The 17,186-nt window shown below is 41.5% G+C and overlaps 2 protein-coding genes across 6 annotated transcripts; one reads left to right on the top strand and one right to left on the bottom strand.

Moving 5' to 3' along the window:
* Positions 1–27: 27 nt before the first annotated feature.
* On the bottom strand, positions 28–7,908 carry gltpd2b (glycolipid transfer protein domain containing 2b). Of its 5 annotated transcripts, XM_069146651.1 has the most exons (6): positions 7,768–7,908; positions 7,634–7,670; positions 4,982–6,299; positions 2,685–2,743; positions 2,354–2,523; positions 28–2,218 (listed from the first exon to the last, which is right to left on the bottom strand). In XM_069146651.1, the coding sequence occupies exons 3-6, from the start codon at positions 5,049–5,051 to the stop codon at positions 1,606–1,608; spliced, it is 912 nt and encodes a 303-aa protein (XP_069002752.1). In that variant the 5' UTR covers positions 5,052–6,299; positions 7,634–7,670; positions 7,768–7,908; the 3' UTR covers positions 28–1,605. The 5 variants fall into 5 exon arrangements, with proteins under 5 accessions (XP_069002752.1, XP_069002748.1, XP_069002749.1 ...); XM_069146647.1 differs by having other exon boundaries at positions 7,634–7,908; XM_069146648.1 differs by having other exon boundaries at positions 4,982–7,670.
* Positions 7,909–8,379: 471 nt separating this feature from the next.
* Positions 8,380–16,188, top strand: chrne (cholinergic receptor, nicotinic, epsilon). The gene is made up of 12 exons (XM_069146641.1): positions 8,380–8,541; positions 11,364–11,497; positions 11,775–11,819; positions 11,941–12,050; positions 12,161–12,316; positions 12,409–12,509; positions 12,605–12,805; positions 13,625–13,739; positions 13,847–13,961; positions 14,054–14,261; positions 14,618–14,751; positions 14,907–16,188. The coding sequence occupies exons 1-12, from the start codon at positions 8,472–8,474 to the stop codon at positions 15,072–15,074; spliced, it is 1,557 nt and encodes a 518-aa protein (XP_069002742.1). The 5' UTR covers positions 8,380–8,471; the 3' UTR covers positions 15,075–16,188.
* Positions 16,189–17,186: the final 998 nt, after the last annotated feature.

Here is a 17,186-nt window from a genome sequence, read left to right as displayed (position 1 = left end):
TGATCATATACAGACAGACACTGAGACTAACATGGAATGGCTGTAATAACAATAGATCTTTTCATTGAGACTCATTGTGAAACAAAATGTAGACAAATATAGCACAGCCATTGCAAGTGACAGAAAAAGAAGCCACTCGCCGCCAAAAGTAGTGTCAAATGGATATAATCTAATATAATCTCATTCGCCACAATCCCCACATTCTAAACAGTGGACACCAACACAACACGCACTCACACACTGTAGTAACACGTGAAAGTCAAAAGAAATGCAGAAGGTTAGAGGTGCATCTTTTCATGTAGTATGATGACTATGTGTAAAATGAACCAGTAAGAATATCAGCACTTTATCTATTGATGCAGTGGAAATTCCACTATAAACACATAATCCACCTGCATCACAGGTCAAAATTCCCCAATTGGCTGGATTATTCATAAATTAATTGCTCAATCATACACACTTGTTGACCAACGATCAGAAAAATGTGATTCCGGTTTAGTTTGGACTTTTTTTTTTTTTTTCATTTGGGAGATGCTTTAATACAGTCTGCCACCGACCGCTTGACAAGATTATAGGTGAAGTGTACTTCCGCTGACTGACCTTCACCCAGCTCCTGTCTCCTGTGCTCTCCGTGGTGTCAGGCTCTATCCTTATCTCTCTTTTCTTCGCCGTCACCTCCTCAGAAAGAGGGAGAGCCGTGCAGGAAAAGGAAGAGAGCCAGGATTACCTAGCATTAGAGGTATTTGTGGGTTTAAAATAGTTTGGTCAAGAGTGGCTCCACTGATTGACACTTACACGTGCTATTCTCACTGTTAGACAACAATGTATTATGATCCTGAAGATCCTATAAGTCTTTGATTTTCCTCACTTGAGGACTTTTTCTAATTTGTAAACTCTCACAGCAAATATCTTCCCACAACCAAAGAGATATTAAGAGGTTGGTTTTGTGTTCAAAAACTTGTTCACGTTACTACGGGCCCAGTGGTAACGTGGCCATCTCCACAATTTGGAAAATGTGCCCAGAGTGTCACACAGAACAAATTATTTCCACCTTGTTGTCAGGAAAGTGAAGATTAGTCTGTGGCAGAGAACTGGACCCCCTGCTGGTTGTTGGATGGCATTACACAACAGTTCAGTGGCTTTTTAAATGACAAAGTTATCACACTGGACCAGACTTTGTTAGGAAACAGGCAACTGGATTCTCTCTGGGATTGTTAAAGAGATATTTAATTATTCTGAACATGGTCGAAAAACTTCCACTATATCTAAAACTGACAAAATAATACTCCACACAACTTTTACTGTGAAGCACCATATCAGTTTTTGTTGCGAAATACCTCTTTAATCAGTATAGATTGGTCCCATGGAGATTGTAAGGCTACAAGGCATCTAGACCAGTTATGTCAATCAGTCACTAAAAACAAACTGACTTTCAGTGTTGGTTGATTGTTGACACAACACTTTGGTTGACAGGAAAAATATGGCACATGTAAGTCATGTTTCACTGATAAGTTTACATGCAACTGTGGTGATCGTATGTGTGATGCCATTGGCACAGTAGAACAGCAGCAGAAGCTGTATGTCCAGTCTGATGGTGCCCTTTTACTACGGCAGGTCCAGCATGCCATTTTCTTCCAGGGCTTTCTGTGTCCTGTCATAAACCTCCTCCGTGGCCTTAACCACTCTGTTCAAAATGATGCGCAGCTCCTCCTGGTTCTGCACACACACCAGCCTGAAGAAGAAACCCCGCTCTGGCATGGCGATGAAGGCCAGCTCGGCAGCCCTGCGGACAAACCAGGCGTGGTGGTTGGCGAGGGTGCTCTGGTAGGCCTCGCGACACAGCTCGGAGGGGCTCTTGAGCCGAGCCGCCACCGGAGTCTCTGCCAGCTTCTCCAGGAAGAGCTTCAGCCAGAGCAGAGCGCGATGCAGGCGCAGAAGAGTCCGGCACCCGGAGTCTGTCTGGTGGTTGAAGTCCACCAGGCCTCGGTTCAGCTCCACCCAGATCATGGAACGCACAGAGTGGTAGGCATCTGAGTGCTTTGAGGCCTCTAAATGATTCTTTGTCCCACCGTCTGTGCTCACAGAGTTTATTGTATCTGGAAGAAGTTCTGCTTCAGGGTTCTCCTCTGCCAATAGGGCCAGTTGGCGGATTATAGTGGTCTTACTTTCTATTTCTTTAGATATCAATCCCACCATAGGGCCCAGGGCTTCCATAAACCTGGAAGGGTGACACAGAACAGGATGATTCATTTTACAGAGTCCAGATTATGCCATAAACCACAAAATTACTTCATTCTCTCTGGTTGTAAATTAATCTCTGTCACTGTGCCCTTCCTTTATCTGATGATCTTACTTCACGAGCTCATCCCAGCTGGACAGATAGGGCTGCAGCAGCACGTCGGAGGTGTATGCTGGCGTGGCCAGCAGGTGGGAGAGCAGCAGTGCAACTTGAAAGGTCTGACCGGGGCACTCCTTCAGGCCCTCAGCCCTGTCGGCCCCACTGCTGTTGGACAGCTGGTGAAGCTGAAGGTGGGGGGATGGGAGGTGTGTGAATGTGGGGGCAATCAACAGCGGACAAAGGAAGGAGGAAAGCAGATGAGATTAATTCAAATTCCCCATCTGCTTCCTCGTTGTAGCCTAATGTGCAAGCGATGTAATAATTGAATCATAATGTGTACTCTTACCTTATTTACCTGATTGTAACCTTTTAAACAGGAATCCCAGTGGTAATCCAAACCTCCCTCTGCAATGGGACATTAGAGAGACATAAATCCTGCAGTTAGATTTTGTGCAGGTTACAAAGCAACATTAGCATTTAATTGGAGCTGTGTTTCTGCCAACCTGACAATATATAAGTCCAACATTGACACTCTCATAGCTTCGTTGTAGGTCTCTGGCTTATCTGGCTCCTCAGCTGCTAAACTATGTCCACCAGCTTGTCGCCAGCTGAGAAACTCATGCAAGGTAAAGAGCTCATATCTGAGAACGTCATGATTCTGCTTGTAATTTGTTGGGTTTCCTGTTTTATTTTGAAATCACTCCTTTCCTGTATCTGTTTGGCTTTACGTTCCCTGCCTTTGCGTTGTTGTTGTTGTTGTTGTTGTTTTCGCAGAAGTTCTTGCGCTCACTTAGCGAGACGCTCGCCAATCAGCAATCAATGTTTTCCCTCCTGCCTCCCTGTCTTCCAGTTGTTAGATCATGACACGTTTTCGCTTCCCCACGTGAGTCCATTGCTTTGCAGCTTATCACTCCTTGTCTGGGACTTCTGCCAGCTCCTACGTTTTTGTTTTTTTAACTTTTTGCCGACACTGTGTTTTTGTTCACCTGTAACCTGCGAAACTACACGAGTAAATTGTGAAATTTGGTGAAACGTCCAAAGTGTTGTCCAAAAACATGACAGTGTAGAGAGTAGTGGGGAGAGTCTCAAACTCACTTTAAAGCTGTGGAGAGCTGCAGATTCAGGTTGTAGCTTAATCAAACATGCCCCTTTTCACACTTGCTTTTTTTCATACATTCTTACTGTTTATAGCTATGAGAGCACCCTGTCTTTCATAAATACCAAGCCCTGTCATCTGACACATCTATGTAACCATTTATGAAAACACCCACTCTGTTTTTATGTTCTTGATTTTTTTTTCTGGTAAAGTTTTAGATCTCACTTTACAGTACGTAAAAGCATTCTTAAAGCAGCAAATAACCTTCTGACTGAAAAGGGAGCGTAATGTTGAGTTTTAATGTGTTTTGAGCTGCTTCTAGCAGTGACAAAGCAAACCCTGTGATCTTAACTGATGTCCTCAGCATGTGCACGAACTGCTGTGATAACTTTTTGGCCCTATTAACTTTACATGCCTCAATAGGGCCTCAAGATCCATGCAGACACAATTACTATGATATATTAATAAGAGAAGTTGCAGTTAAGGAAAGAGCCTTTACTTTCTGATAGGTATGAGTTTGTGGGTTCCTCTATTTCTCAGCATACCTTTTAAATAACTGGTGGAAAAGGGACATGAGCTTGTTCAGTGCAGCTGTGGTATGCTTAAAGGGAATGCTTCAGTTTTATTTGGGACCGCCTAACATTTCCTCAGAGGCCCCTGTGAGTGTCCAGTCCGCACCTTAGGGACCACTGCACTAGACCACATTACAAACAAGAATTTAGCTGAACTTGCATGTAGTCAGATCGTACTGCTACTGAACGTCCCCTCTGTGCCCAAACTCGGTGCCCATCTGACAGTTGACAGAAATGTTTTCCTAATTTGACAGTGACCTAAACGGAGACAAAAATGTCCAGAGGGATGTGAAGTCTTGCCACTTCGGACTAAGAGCCAAAACTAAATTTAAGTTCTCTGAGTTAGTATGAGGATACAGAGGTGGCAGTTCAGCAACAGCACTTTAAATTTAATCCAAAATTTGAATCTCTGTTTTTCCACATATTGAAAGCACTTATCACATTTCTTGTCAATTTGTAGATCAAAAAAAAAAATCTAAGGATTTTAGTCATTTCTTTTTAGGGATGCAGAAAAGTAGCTTCTTTTTAAACACCTAGAGTTAAGTTTTGGATTATAGACCGTTAAACCCAAGAATCTTTGACTACAAAAGATTGTGTGTAAAAAGTCTACATTCAGATCACAGCTAATCTGATGTGACTGACTGAAAACAGCTTAAAAAAATAAATAATTCTGTCATCTAACAATTGAATAACAAGTCAGATCGCACACAAAAATATTTCCGTGATGTTGAAATTATTTTTGAGCGTAGAGAATGAGCAAAAAGTCTTGGGACCACCATGCTTGACTCTGCAGCCAATGCATCATGTGACACATTCCTGATCTGAAGAAAATACATTCCAAACAAGGGAGGGATTGTATAGATTAATAGTGAAACATGGAAACCACTCACACAACACACACACACACACACACACACACACACACACACACACACACACACACACACACACACACACACACACAGAAATACTCACGTAGCCACAGCGAGCCGAGGAACAGCAGCAGGACTAAGATAGCTGCGGCAGCCTTGCTCTTCACACCCATACTGAAGTCCAGTTTAGGGCCTGCCAGTCCGCCTCTGTTCCTTTCTCTCTGTCGGTTATCTTTTAATTCCTCCGTGTCTCACATGAGTCCTTGTCCCCTTGCACTGGCTGTCACCGCAGTTACTTTGTACCATACCACTGCCTCTGACCCTCTGTCCTCTCAAATCCTTCATACTCCTCCCTAAAACCACACACAAAAACTTCTGTCCACCATAATACCTCAGAGAGCCTCTGTCGATGCTTAACTTCCCCTGTCACTGTCTCTGGCCTGTTGCTGCTGTTTCGGTTTGTTTTTTTCTCCCTGAATTTATTGAATTCACGTCCTCCCTTTGGTTCAGCCTTTTGTTTCTAACTGAATTTTGGAGCCGCCTGTCTCTTCTTGTTGCGTTGCTCAACCTGAGAGTCCAGAGATCAGCTGAGTGCAGCCCCGAGCTGATAAAGCAGAGCCAACTCTGCTTGTCTGTCAGTAACCTCCTTCTTCCAGTTTCATCTTCTGTATGTGCACTATATTCCCGGTCAGCTCAAGTAAACACTTGCTCCTTCTTGCCTCTCCTCCCACTACCGACCCCCTCCTTCCCCCTTCTCACTCTGTCTCTCTCTATAACTCATTCACACACACCGTTAAGAGCACCACCATAAACACCACTCACCAACCGACAGTGCTGACACACCTCTAAAAAGTATTTTGGTTTAACATTAACAATTAATCCCTGCATTTAAGTCATGACAACCTAGAGTGAATCTCTGTTCTTGATTCATTTGTGAGACCACAAATTTCCTTTTTAGTCACTGAACAGAGAGATGTGATACCAAATACATGTTTGTCAATGAATAACAAAGTCTAACCAGGCTTATCCTCGAGCCGAGATGGCAAAGGGAATAAAGAAGTCTTTTCATCCTAATCTAATTCTAGATATGACAAAGATCTGCAGTTCTAGGAAGCCAACAAAATGACCCTACATAGGATTAAAAAAAAATCCCTCTTTCCTGTCACCTTATTTATTTTTTTTCTTTACAAAGGATGACTCGTATTTCATGATCAAAAGAATTTTGGACTTCTATGTGTATGGAATCTAATTTATGTTGACATTTTCTTATGATTGTTGAAGTCTAAAGTCTGAGACGTGTCAGTAAAAGAGGATGACTGATGTAGCTCATAAAGGGTGTTCCCTGTATTATCACCTCTGATAGTGATAATCATGGGAAACCCAGTGATTGGTCCCCATTGGTGGCTCTGCAGGCGCTGCTGCTGTGGGGGGAGGTGAACAGACATTGAACTCCACACTCAAGCCAAACCACATGTGCGCTCATGAAGAGGGACTTAACAATGGTATTTTTCTGCAGAGAAGCAGGAAGGGGGGAAAAAAAACAGTGAAAGCAGGGGCATTCATCACTAGGCCGGGGAGGGGTCTGGTCACGGGGCTTTTATTCTGTGCAACCAATGGATGATTCCGTCTGAAATAAGCTGCAACTGACGAGGGAGGCTCAACCCCCGCCCGGAAAAACTGTGTGGCCCATTCAGAAAAGCTGAACTTCACACAGCTGGTACTCTGTAATTCAGCATCCTGATGCAACAACATACATTGAAATAAATGGAGTTTATCAAGTTCTTTTTGTGAAAAAAAAAAAGTAGCAAGCTGCTAATTCTTAACATGATTCACAAAACACACATGGTAGGAATTCACTCTGCAGTGTGTGTTTTTCATTCATGGAGGTTCAGTGAAGCAGGAAAAGTATTGTAGTCACTGTCAGTTACAACCTGTGGAGCTGCTGCACAGCATTACAGGACTGAGAAGCACATCTGGAGAGTAAGAACATTCAAACCGCAGCACCAGGAGCATTATTATTTATTAAAGTTTTCCCGGGCTTCAACAAAAGTGTAAAGTTAAAATTTAAACAGTTGACATTTTCTGAGCTGGATGAGTGAATAGACATTAAAAAGCAAACATAAAAGATGCATAATGGTTATTGATTCTCATGGGTTTGACCCTTAATGGCTTTAATTGGCAGTGTGAAGGGATGTTTATAAATTCCTGGTCCATTCAAAGACATTTACTTTGACCTATAGGACTTTAACTCCATGCATGGATGCACAACAGGCCGGAAAAAATAAAAAAAATGTTGTCATTGCATATTTAGATACCTCAGTCGGTCCAACCACATTAACTCTACTATGGCTTGAACCCCTTGCTTCACTGGACGTGGCTATATTTATAACACAAGCTATAAAAACAGTTACGCAGGCTCGTCTGGCATTTTGCACTGACCGGTTTCCATGTCAGTTATTTTAAAGAATTGCCGTATCTAATCCAGTAGAGTTCAAAGAAAATTCTTGGTTTCAGCTGCACAGTAAAAGGTAAAACATTGGACTTTGCTCTGACTGATTGTAGTGAGAGGAAGGCTCCGTGAGTGGATGGATGGCCTTTGTGTTTGAAGCTGGACCGCTCCACTCCTCCTCCTGTCTCCGAGCCCCGAGTGTGAGACACATAATCTGACTTCTGGAGGCTCCAGTTACCTTAAAGAAGCTCATCTCTGTTTCCCTAACTGTATATTTAGAAGTACATCCCATACTTTGCAACTCACATGGTACATTCCAAAAATCAGTCTGTTGCCCTTGTCACTGTAGAGAAAGACACTTGTATTACTCACAGCATTAATTATAATAGCAAATTTAGTCTCTGCATTTGAATCGAATTAGTAAAACATGCTGACATTACCAGTGTAGTGTGAGCTGTGGAAATAAAAATTAAAAAGTGAGGTGACTTATCTCGCTGCAGATCCGAGCCTTTGTCTCCACGGTTTTATGAGCATTGTCTGCCTCCAAGCCCTCTAACCACGGTTGTGTGCAGACACTCTCTCACTGCTGGAGTCGTAAGGTTCTGCTGTATATATTAATACCCTGGACACATAGCAGGGGGAGGGCAGGCCTGCTCAGCCAGTCACCTGTTCATCTTGGTGCACCCACGGGGTTCATGTATCTCTTCTTTTCTCTCTGTGACGCACACAAAGTTACAGACAAAAGTCAGCATTACTTCTATAAATATAATATAGGGATGTTGGTGATGGATTGTATGAAAAATAATCATCACGAGGTCTCATTATTACCTCCATCCTAACAATTACATGTCTCAAATACGACAGATATCACAGGCGTCCCTGCACTTGTTGTCTAATGTTGTAGTTGTTGACTAATGATCAGGATGATGATTATTGTGGGTGACCGGAGTGTGATTTGAAGTCCTGGTTTAGTTCTTCCAGCTGCTGTGTAACATGAGCTACGGATAGCGACAGCCGGGGTGGGCGACAGTCGGGGTGTTTGGTGGGGGGGATTTAAGGCTCTTCCTCAGTCTCTACTCTCGCTCTCCTTTAAACTTTATATTTAAATATTGTGCGGCGCAGTGCAGCGGAGAGGTCTTGGAACATGACGGCAGCGTGTAGTTTTGGGATATTTCTTGGCGTTGTAACTGTTCTCTGGACTTTAACGGGTCTGGGTAAGTGGCGCAGTCACAAACTTTTGGCACATCGTCATTGAGTGGCTTGTCGTCTTATCCAGGAACATAAGGTCTGTAATGCCTTGTGCCCGTCATGTGCAGGGAGAAGATCAGTGTTCAGAGACAAACTAACTGCAGCTTATACTGTGGTGATTGTCAGGATTCAGAAAACTTTCCAGACTTTAGACTTCATAAAAGCTTGTTAAAACCTGGACACCACACTCACACGTGGAGATGACTTCAACCAAATTTGGAATCAGATACTTTTCTTCTGCTGCTAGCATATGTGCAACTGCTCTGAAATAGATATATATTCTGAAATATCCATGAATAATTATGATTTGGTCTGATTTGGCTTTTTGCACACATCAGTGCACTACAGCTTGAACTTAATTTAAAGACTTGTATGATGTTTTCAGATTTAGCATGTAGGCTAACCACATACAGAGCATTTTGAGTTTTGTCTCTACTCATATACAGTAACACACTTTCACACATGACAATTGATTCTGATGTTCACAAGAATTATCTGTTCCATACAGTGAATGCAATCAGATGAGCCTAAAAAGTCCACTAGCATCAGGAAAGCAGAAGGTCCCCTGTGCTCTGTGGTCATGAGAGCAACAGTACTGGAGCTTGTAAAGCTCTTCTGGTTGGCACAGATTGGGCTCAGCCACAAGAGGGTAATAGTATCCCAGAAAGCTGCAGTGGAGGCCTGAATATGGTGGAAAAAATATCTAATTTGCGTTACTGAAATTCTCTTTTAAACCAATTTGGCCGCTGGGAGTGAAAAAGGTGTGACGAGTTGTTCTCAACAGTAGGAGGAAAAGGCTTCTTGAGTCCCATCTCCTTGGCAGAGGTCAGTGGAGTAGTTAAAGCAAATCCTTTCTGATAAGGTGCTGACATGGATGAGTCACCCTTACATATAGACTCTGAGTGTTATATTGATGTATTACAGGAAACCAAACATTATGATTACACCCAAATAATTTACATTTGGTCACTGTGCACTTGGAGCAACAGTTGAACTCACAATCCTGCTATTAATCCAGGAATGAACTCTGCTCCTCTTCGGTCTTAATATGATCAGGACAAGATGTACTGGACTGGAGGTCACCTGACTCACAACATGACTCTACAGATGGACTGAAGTCCTCTTGGAAAGGATACGTATTGGCAGATAGACCAGACACTTTCTTCTTATTATTATTTTTCTTTCATTTTTTAGCTCACATTAAAACTGCTTTAATTCTCCTGTTTAAAATGGTGCCGTAAAGACGTAGGGTGAGCTTAACCTAAATTTACTCCAAACAGGGATGTTGAAATATTTACCTGTATGGTCATGCTGCTCTGACCAGTCTACCACCTGCACCCTTCTTGTCACAGTAAACAATCAGAAACACAGAAACAGGAAGTGCCTTCCACAAACACACCAACAAAACTATAAAAGCCTTATGGTGGACAATTCCGTCAACTTGCTGAAACTAGTAATACTTTCTTAAACAATTCCTGTTCCTGTTAAGAAGAATTGTTTTTGTTTTTCTTCATTGTGAAACTGGAGGAAAACATTGCAAACTCAAACACATATTTAAAATTTTATAGTGTTGGCTGCATTTCACTGTTACATGTGTTGTTATCTCCTGTATCTGGCATAATTTTTGGCATTTAATATTTAAAAATTGACAAACCTTTTTGGAATGTAATGTCTCACCACTGTTATTGCATTGCCTGTTATGCAAATTGTCACGTGGGTGAAATACAGCTCACAGCTATGTTACATATTTGTGTCTGATTGGACCAGCCAGATCCAGGAGTGAATCGCAGATGGGGGACGACATCTTTACTGCTTTGCAGTATGCGTTACTGTCACCATTTTTGCCTCGTGATGATATTGATGATTATTGTACCGGTAGATGATCTGAGTGTGACTTAAAGTCAGAGTTTAGAGTTTCCCAGCTGCTGTGTAATCTGAGCTATGGATAGTGACAGCTGGGGAGGGAAGGGGTCGAAAATAACCTCTGCTTTACCCTCTCTTGGTCTCTCTTAAACTTTATTCAGAAAAATAGTGTAGTCAAGGAATACTCTGGCATTTAGTGCAGTTTTTAGGATGGACTCTGGAGTCCAGACAAGTCTTTGTGAATTTGCTCATCTGCAGTGGTTGTGTTTTTTTCCTTGATGTTGCACCTACGTGTTAAAACACAACAGGTCATGTTTACTTCAAAATCTGTTCAGAGATGTTTGAAATTCCACAACACATGATCAAAAACACACATAACATACAGAAGACACAAGACTGTAAACACACTGCTACTTTGAAAGTAGTTACGGAAGTTATGGAGTTGGTTATGGCGGTCCATCCTGGGTATTTACTAGACAAGTGAGTATATTGAGGTACCTTTTATTACCTACATGGAGACACAATAGAGCTTTTTGTTCCCCTGCACCAGATTTTTTTGACTCATTGCTAGTAAGAGTTTTGTGTATTGTGTCTAAAACTATGCAGTCAGCAATGGACAGGATTATAAACACAGCATTCATGATCACAGTTTTGCCAGTGTTGCTGTTGCACAGCAGTATCTAGGCTATCTAAAGTTTGCTGGCATTGTAGCAACTTTATAAACGACTTATTAAACCAAACCAACGTTGTAGCTGCAAAACCCCTCAACGTGTTGAACTGAGCAATGATATATTTCATTAGAAAACTATTACAGCTGAAAAACCGAGATGTTACCGTCAGTGAATGAACTTTAACTAGACTCTTTTCCCATAAATTGTAAATTGTACATAATGCTCCCTCTATTTCTCACCTTTTCTTTATGCAGTGCAATGTAATGAGGAGTCACACCTAATCAGCAACTTGTTCAAAGGCTACAACAAGAATATCCGGCCGGTGGTTCATCCTGAAGACAAGGTGACGGTTCAGATAAAGCTGACCCTCACCAACCTTATCTCCCTGGTGAGAGCTCAATCTTCCTGCTTGTTGCAACAAAGCCTGGCTGTACAATAAAATGTCTTGACATTGGACGATGGGTGGAGATGTGTATGACAGCGCGATAGAGGAAACACACATTATTCTAAGAAAGAGAACAACCACAAGTTCCCATCTTTTCTCCACGGCGATAGCATTAATCATTTTTTGGTCTGCATCTTATCACAATAGAAGCTGCTCACTAAAGTAATGTAGCAGTGCATGATCAACATATAATATACTACTTTTTTTATTTATCCCACAGAATGAGAAGGAGGAGACTCTCACGACTAATGTGTGGATTGAGATTGTGAGTTTTCTCTCTCTTCATACTTGTGTTTTTGTTCTGTTTGTGCAACTCCCGGCAAGACTGTTGGTAAAATGTTTCTAATAATGTCCCTGGTGACCTTTCGTTTAAATGTCAACTACAGCAGTGGATTGATTATCGCCTCGTCTGGAACGCATCTGATTATTACGGCATTGACATTATCAGAGTCCCATGCAACACTGTTTGGCTTCCCGACATAGTTCTTGAAAACAAGTAAGGCCCTGACAAAAAGTGAAATCCAGAATTTTTGCATCTGTCTACAGGAGAGGTGAGCGTAAAGTTTGATGTTCACTCATTCTGTTTTTAAACGTCTTTCTCTGCAGCATTGATGGCAAGTTTGATGTGGCCTACTACGCCAATGTGTTGATCAGCAACAATGGCGGGATGTACTGGCTGCCTCCTGCTATCTATCGTAGCACTTGTGCCATTGAAATCACCTTCTTCCCATTTGATTATCAAAACTGCACGCTAGCATTCAGGTGTGGTATGATTCATAATTTTAAATATACATATTGTATCACTCCGAGTTCATTCGTTTATTTCTGTTCTATCTCCACTGCTGCAACCCTAGATCCCAGACGTACAGTGCCAATGAAGTGGACCTCATATTGGCTCTTGGAGAAACAGAGGAGACTATCGAGTGGGTGGACATCGACCCCGAGGCTTTCACAGGTGCAGCACAGACACAGTCAGTATTCCATCGGTAAAAAACACACAAGTCTTCTCCGGCTTATCTTATCTTATCTTACGTCCCCGACCCTTTTCAGAGAATGGAGAGTGGGCCATTGTTCATCGTCCGGCCAGGAAGATGATCAACAAACGATATTCCCCAGATGACCTGGAGTATCAGGAGATCACATTCAACCTGATCATCCAAAGAAAGCCCCTCTTCTACATCATCAACATCATCCTGCCCTGCTCCCTCATCTCCTCCCTGGTCGTATTGGCCTACTTTCTACCGGCACAAGGTCAGAAAGGCTGTTGTTTAATTTTCTACTGCTATTATTACACAGATGAAGGGGTTTTAAGACCAAATTTAAACTCCAACTGAAAACAGATTGTATTACAACTATTGTGCAGTATAAATATAGGAAAGATCGTAGGAGTTGAAAACAATTTACTGAAGTCATGATGGTTAGACTCCGACGATGAGAGGCCGCTTTATAGTGATGTCTGAAATGGATGTAGGAGATAGGACAAGAAAACCTCCTACAGCGGGAAGGAAAAACTCAGTTTTAACAGAAAGAAAAACTCCTACAGTGGGAAGAAAAAAATGACTTTTAACAGAAAGAAAACCTTTGACAGAACCAGGCTCAGAGGTGGGCGGACATCGGAGATGATTGGTGGGAACTTCAATTGAGGTTCCCGGAAAACCTAGATGGGTCAGGTGGTGATGGGGAGGGGGAGGTTTGCACATCAAGGGGTCTAAAAGGCAGACAGAATTACGATGATATATAAAGAACAGGGATGAGAAACTGATTGGCTGAAAAAGCACAGGCAGAGAAATCATTGGGTAAATGTGACGAGAAGATTATGAATGAGTGATTTGACAGCGTGGGAAAGCAGAAGTGAAGAAAACAGGAGAAGCATGCCTAGAGAGAAATGCAGATTCAATGTGAGGCAACAGATCTTTCTTATTGAACTTTGGCAACGTTGCATTTTTCCTACATTATATAGTGCCTGAGCACAGAGAATGTACTGAAAGTGTTTGGTCCCAAAACTGGAGTGATTTCTTTCTATATTTGGTATGGTCAATTGTTTCCTAAGTCTCTGTTGTCCCCTCACAGCTGGAGGACAGAAGCTGACTGTGTCCATCTCTGTCTTGCTGGCTCAGACTGTCTTCCTCTTTCTCATTGCTCAGAAGATCCCAGAGACCTCTCTCTCTGTCCCCCTCATCGGCAAGTGAGTTTCAGTGTCTTCTCTGCTGACCTCTGCTGGTTTTTTTTCTTTCTTTAATAGACAGTTTGAGTCTCCTCTCCGACACAGATCATCTCTTTTGTCTTCTGCAGATACCTGATCTTTGTTATGTGTGTCACTACTCTCATTGCGACTAATCAAATTGTGGTGCTGAACTTCTCGCTGCGCAGCCCCAGCACTCATACTATGTCCCATACCATCAAGCATGTAAGTGCACCCCGTAAAGTTGAGTCCAGTTTATCTGTTCAAGAGGAACATTTTTGTAAACTGACTGGCGTTGTCTTTTCTGCCTCCTGCAGGTGTTCTTGAAAATGGTGCCTCGCTTCTTGGGCATGCCCCCGCTGGTGGATGAGGGTGAGGTGGCGACCGAGGTGAACGGGGTGAGGGAGCGGCGGCGCAGCTCCTTCGGCCTCATGCAGAGAGCAGAGGAATACGTGCTGAAGCAACCTCGCAGTGAAATGATGTTTGACAAACAGAGAGAGAGACACGGTCTCACACGATCAATCGGTGAGGCATTTATTTGAAAACCAATGACTCAGCACTAAGTTTGTCACACAAATACTCCGAAGATTGAACACGTTATGTTCTTCCCACTGCAAAGTGTAAATGCCCAAAGGTAGATCCTTTACTTGAATTTACTTCAGCTTTTGTTTCGTCGTTAGATCATTTTACGATAAATGTCTTGATACAAATGTTTTAAGTTTAGTTAATATAGCAATTATTCTTCTCCCTTGTTTTGTTTATTAAAGGTGAATTGTATGTGGTTTCATGCTTTTTTTCATCATCACCATCAAATATGTCTGCATCTGCCTCAACTAATGCAGCATACTGTCATCTAACTGTGAGTGTCTCCTCCCTCCTAGTGGACAATATGGATGTCAGCAGCACAGCCAACCTGTACAAGAGTCTGGCTCAAGCTGCACCTGAGATTAAGCAATGTGTGGATGCCTGCAACTTCATTGCTGAGAGCACAAGACAACAAAATAACATTGGATCTGTGAGTGTTGCTTTAAATAGTTTGTGTGTAATTTCAGTTATGTTTTTGATGAGTGTGTTTATTACGTGTTTTCAAGTCAATATTTTTGTATCTATATTTTAGGCAAGCTGTTAAGTTACACATTAAATCTTTATTCACTTTCTTTCCAACTAAAGGAAATTGAAAGCTGGGTATTGATTGGGAAGATGATCGACAAGTTGTGTTTCTGGGCCGCCATTCTCCTCTTCATCTTCGGCACAGTGGGGATCTTCCTGACAGGACACTTCAACCGGGCTCCAGATTTACCATTTCCTGGGGAGAATAAAAAATATGTCCCGAGTTAGAGAAAAAAACAAGAGATCGTTTTGCTTTGTTGAAACATTACCAAGTTTCACTGTGCCTCATGCTGTCTGTGAGCAGTCATGCTCTCTGACTCCCAGGCTAAGATTCAGGGTTGAGTCTGCACAGCGACGCTTTGATTCCAACAAATCTGTCTGTGTTCATATTCACCACGCTGACTTTATGAACACTTGTCGGCAGCTGAAGGTTTTCATTCAAATTTGCTGATCTAAGTTTGTCAACTTGGTGTAAGTTCTAAGGATGTGTGTCGTAAGCCAGCTGATCAGGTCTTGTTAAAGAAGTGTTAAATCACCATTACAATGATCATCATCATAAAAAGTCACATTAAGTATAATTACTTTTTGTTTGTTTTGTCGTATAAAAGACTCATCTGTATGAGTTTAAGCACATCCAGACTTCAGGTCATAGGTGTATTCGAAGAAAAGGGCTGAAGCTGCTGAGAGTGCTACCTTTATGGTAGCAAAGAAGGTTTTCAAATCAAATCTGATACAACATTTTGAGCTGTGGGCACTGTGTGGAAGTGTATTCATAAACAGAAATGAAGAAGAGTAACTGAAGAGCTGATTTTATTTACATGTTATGTGCTAAAGTTTCCCATCTTTAATGGGCTCAAAGGAATCATTTCCCTCTGAAAACAGTATCTGCTAAAAGTCTGGGTACGTCTCCCTGCATGCACTACGGGAAGAGCCTGTGCATGATACATGAGCCAGCAACTCTAAATCAAAGCCTTACTCTTCTTACTATTTATTGAGAGTCATGTTTGAAGTAGATGGCTCAGTGGGTCATAGTGGTGATATTATAGTGCCATTTTTGTTTTTCAAACAAATACTTATTTGTTTCCATCATGACTTCTTAAATCAGTTTTTTACAAAGTGTGAGCTTTGAGAAATGACACATTAAAAAAACAGGTTTTACTCTCAAATTGAATGTGAGAGTGGGTGTATGTGTAGTTATATACATCAGAGTCCCTAGGGAGACAACTGTGGTTACAATTATTACTGTTAAAGGGTGTTTGTCCCTTTTACTAAGAAACTTATAATGTTTAGCTAACTCCTCAAATATTATTACAGAAATCACTGAATATATTTTTTAAATTCATTGTGTTTGGTCTCGTTACTTTACTTTATTGTGTGTTTGAGAGAGGTTTTCTGAGAATGAGTGTTCATGGAAAAAACTAAGGTATACACATATTGAAACAGTTTTTTCAGTGTATATACAAATATCTCAAATGAATGCATACAAATGTATTTCATTCTAAGTAAATTACAAAATATAGGCTAATTAACTCACTTCCCCCCCCCTAAAATCAGTCTGCTCATTTGTCATTTGAACACTTCAAATCCCTGCAGTCGATGTTTGGGGTGAGTGTGGTGGAACACCTCCATGTGGTGTAAAGCTGTATTACACCAAAGTAGAAAGGGCTCATTTCCATCCAGAGCTGGTTTTAATGTTCCAAGGTCCTCAATCTGTTATAGTAGACGAAAAATATAAGAAAAAAAAAAACAAATCCCATATAGTGTGGGCTATATGACAGCATAGGTAATTTTTCTACAGTCTGAAGTGGTTACAAATATTCAACACAAAGTTCAGACATTAACAGACAACATCGGGGATAAATCTGCTGAATCAGATTTAGGTATAACAAGTATACGGTCCAATAAAAGAAAAATTTAAATCTTAATTATTTTTTTTTACACATTTTGAGAAAGCTTCCTGTTTTCTTTGTAGTAATTTCAGTTCAGCAGGAGCTGTCTCTAACTGTGGCAAAGGTATTCCTGACAAGGGTGTGGTTGGACATGTTTTGTACTTTCAGTGATTTTGTGACATGCAAATCACTACCCAGATGAGCTCAGTTTGCATGTGACATCCTCACATGCTTGAGACAGACAGAGCAGCAGAGCTCATATCTGTACATACTGGTAGTATGAATATATATATATATGTATATATATATATATAATCGTTTAATGTGAGGTAACCTAATCTGTAGTCCCTGGTTTCGTTTTCAAAACAGTAAAGTTCAATTTGACACTTCCGGTTTGTCAGAGTTTACTTCAAGCTAAAAGAGTGGTTTATTTTTTAATTTTTATGAAAGA

The sequence above is a fragment of the Embiotoca jacksoni genome, unplaced genomic scaffold (assembly GCF_022577435.1).
Source record: "Embiotoca jacksoni isolate LCO1_2020_lvr unplaced genomic scaffold, fEmbJac1.0.p SCAF_13, whole genome shotgun sequence".
Lineage (NCBI taxonomy): Eukaryota > Metazoa > Chordata > Actinopteri > Embiotocidae > Embiotoca > Embiotoca jacksoni.
The sequence above is the reverse complement of the archived record's forward strand: the minus strand, read 5'-3'. Positions and strand labels throughout refer to the sequence as shown.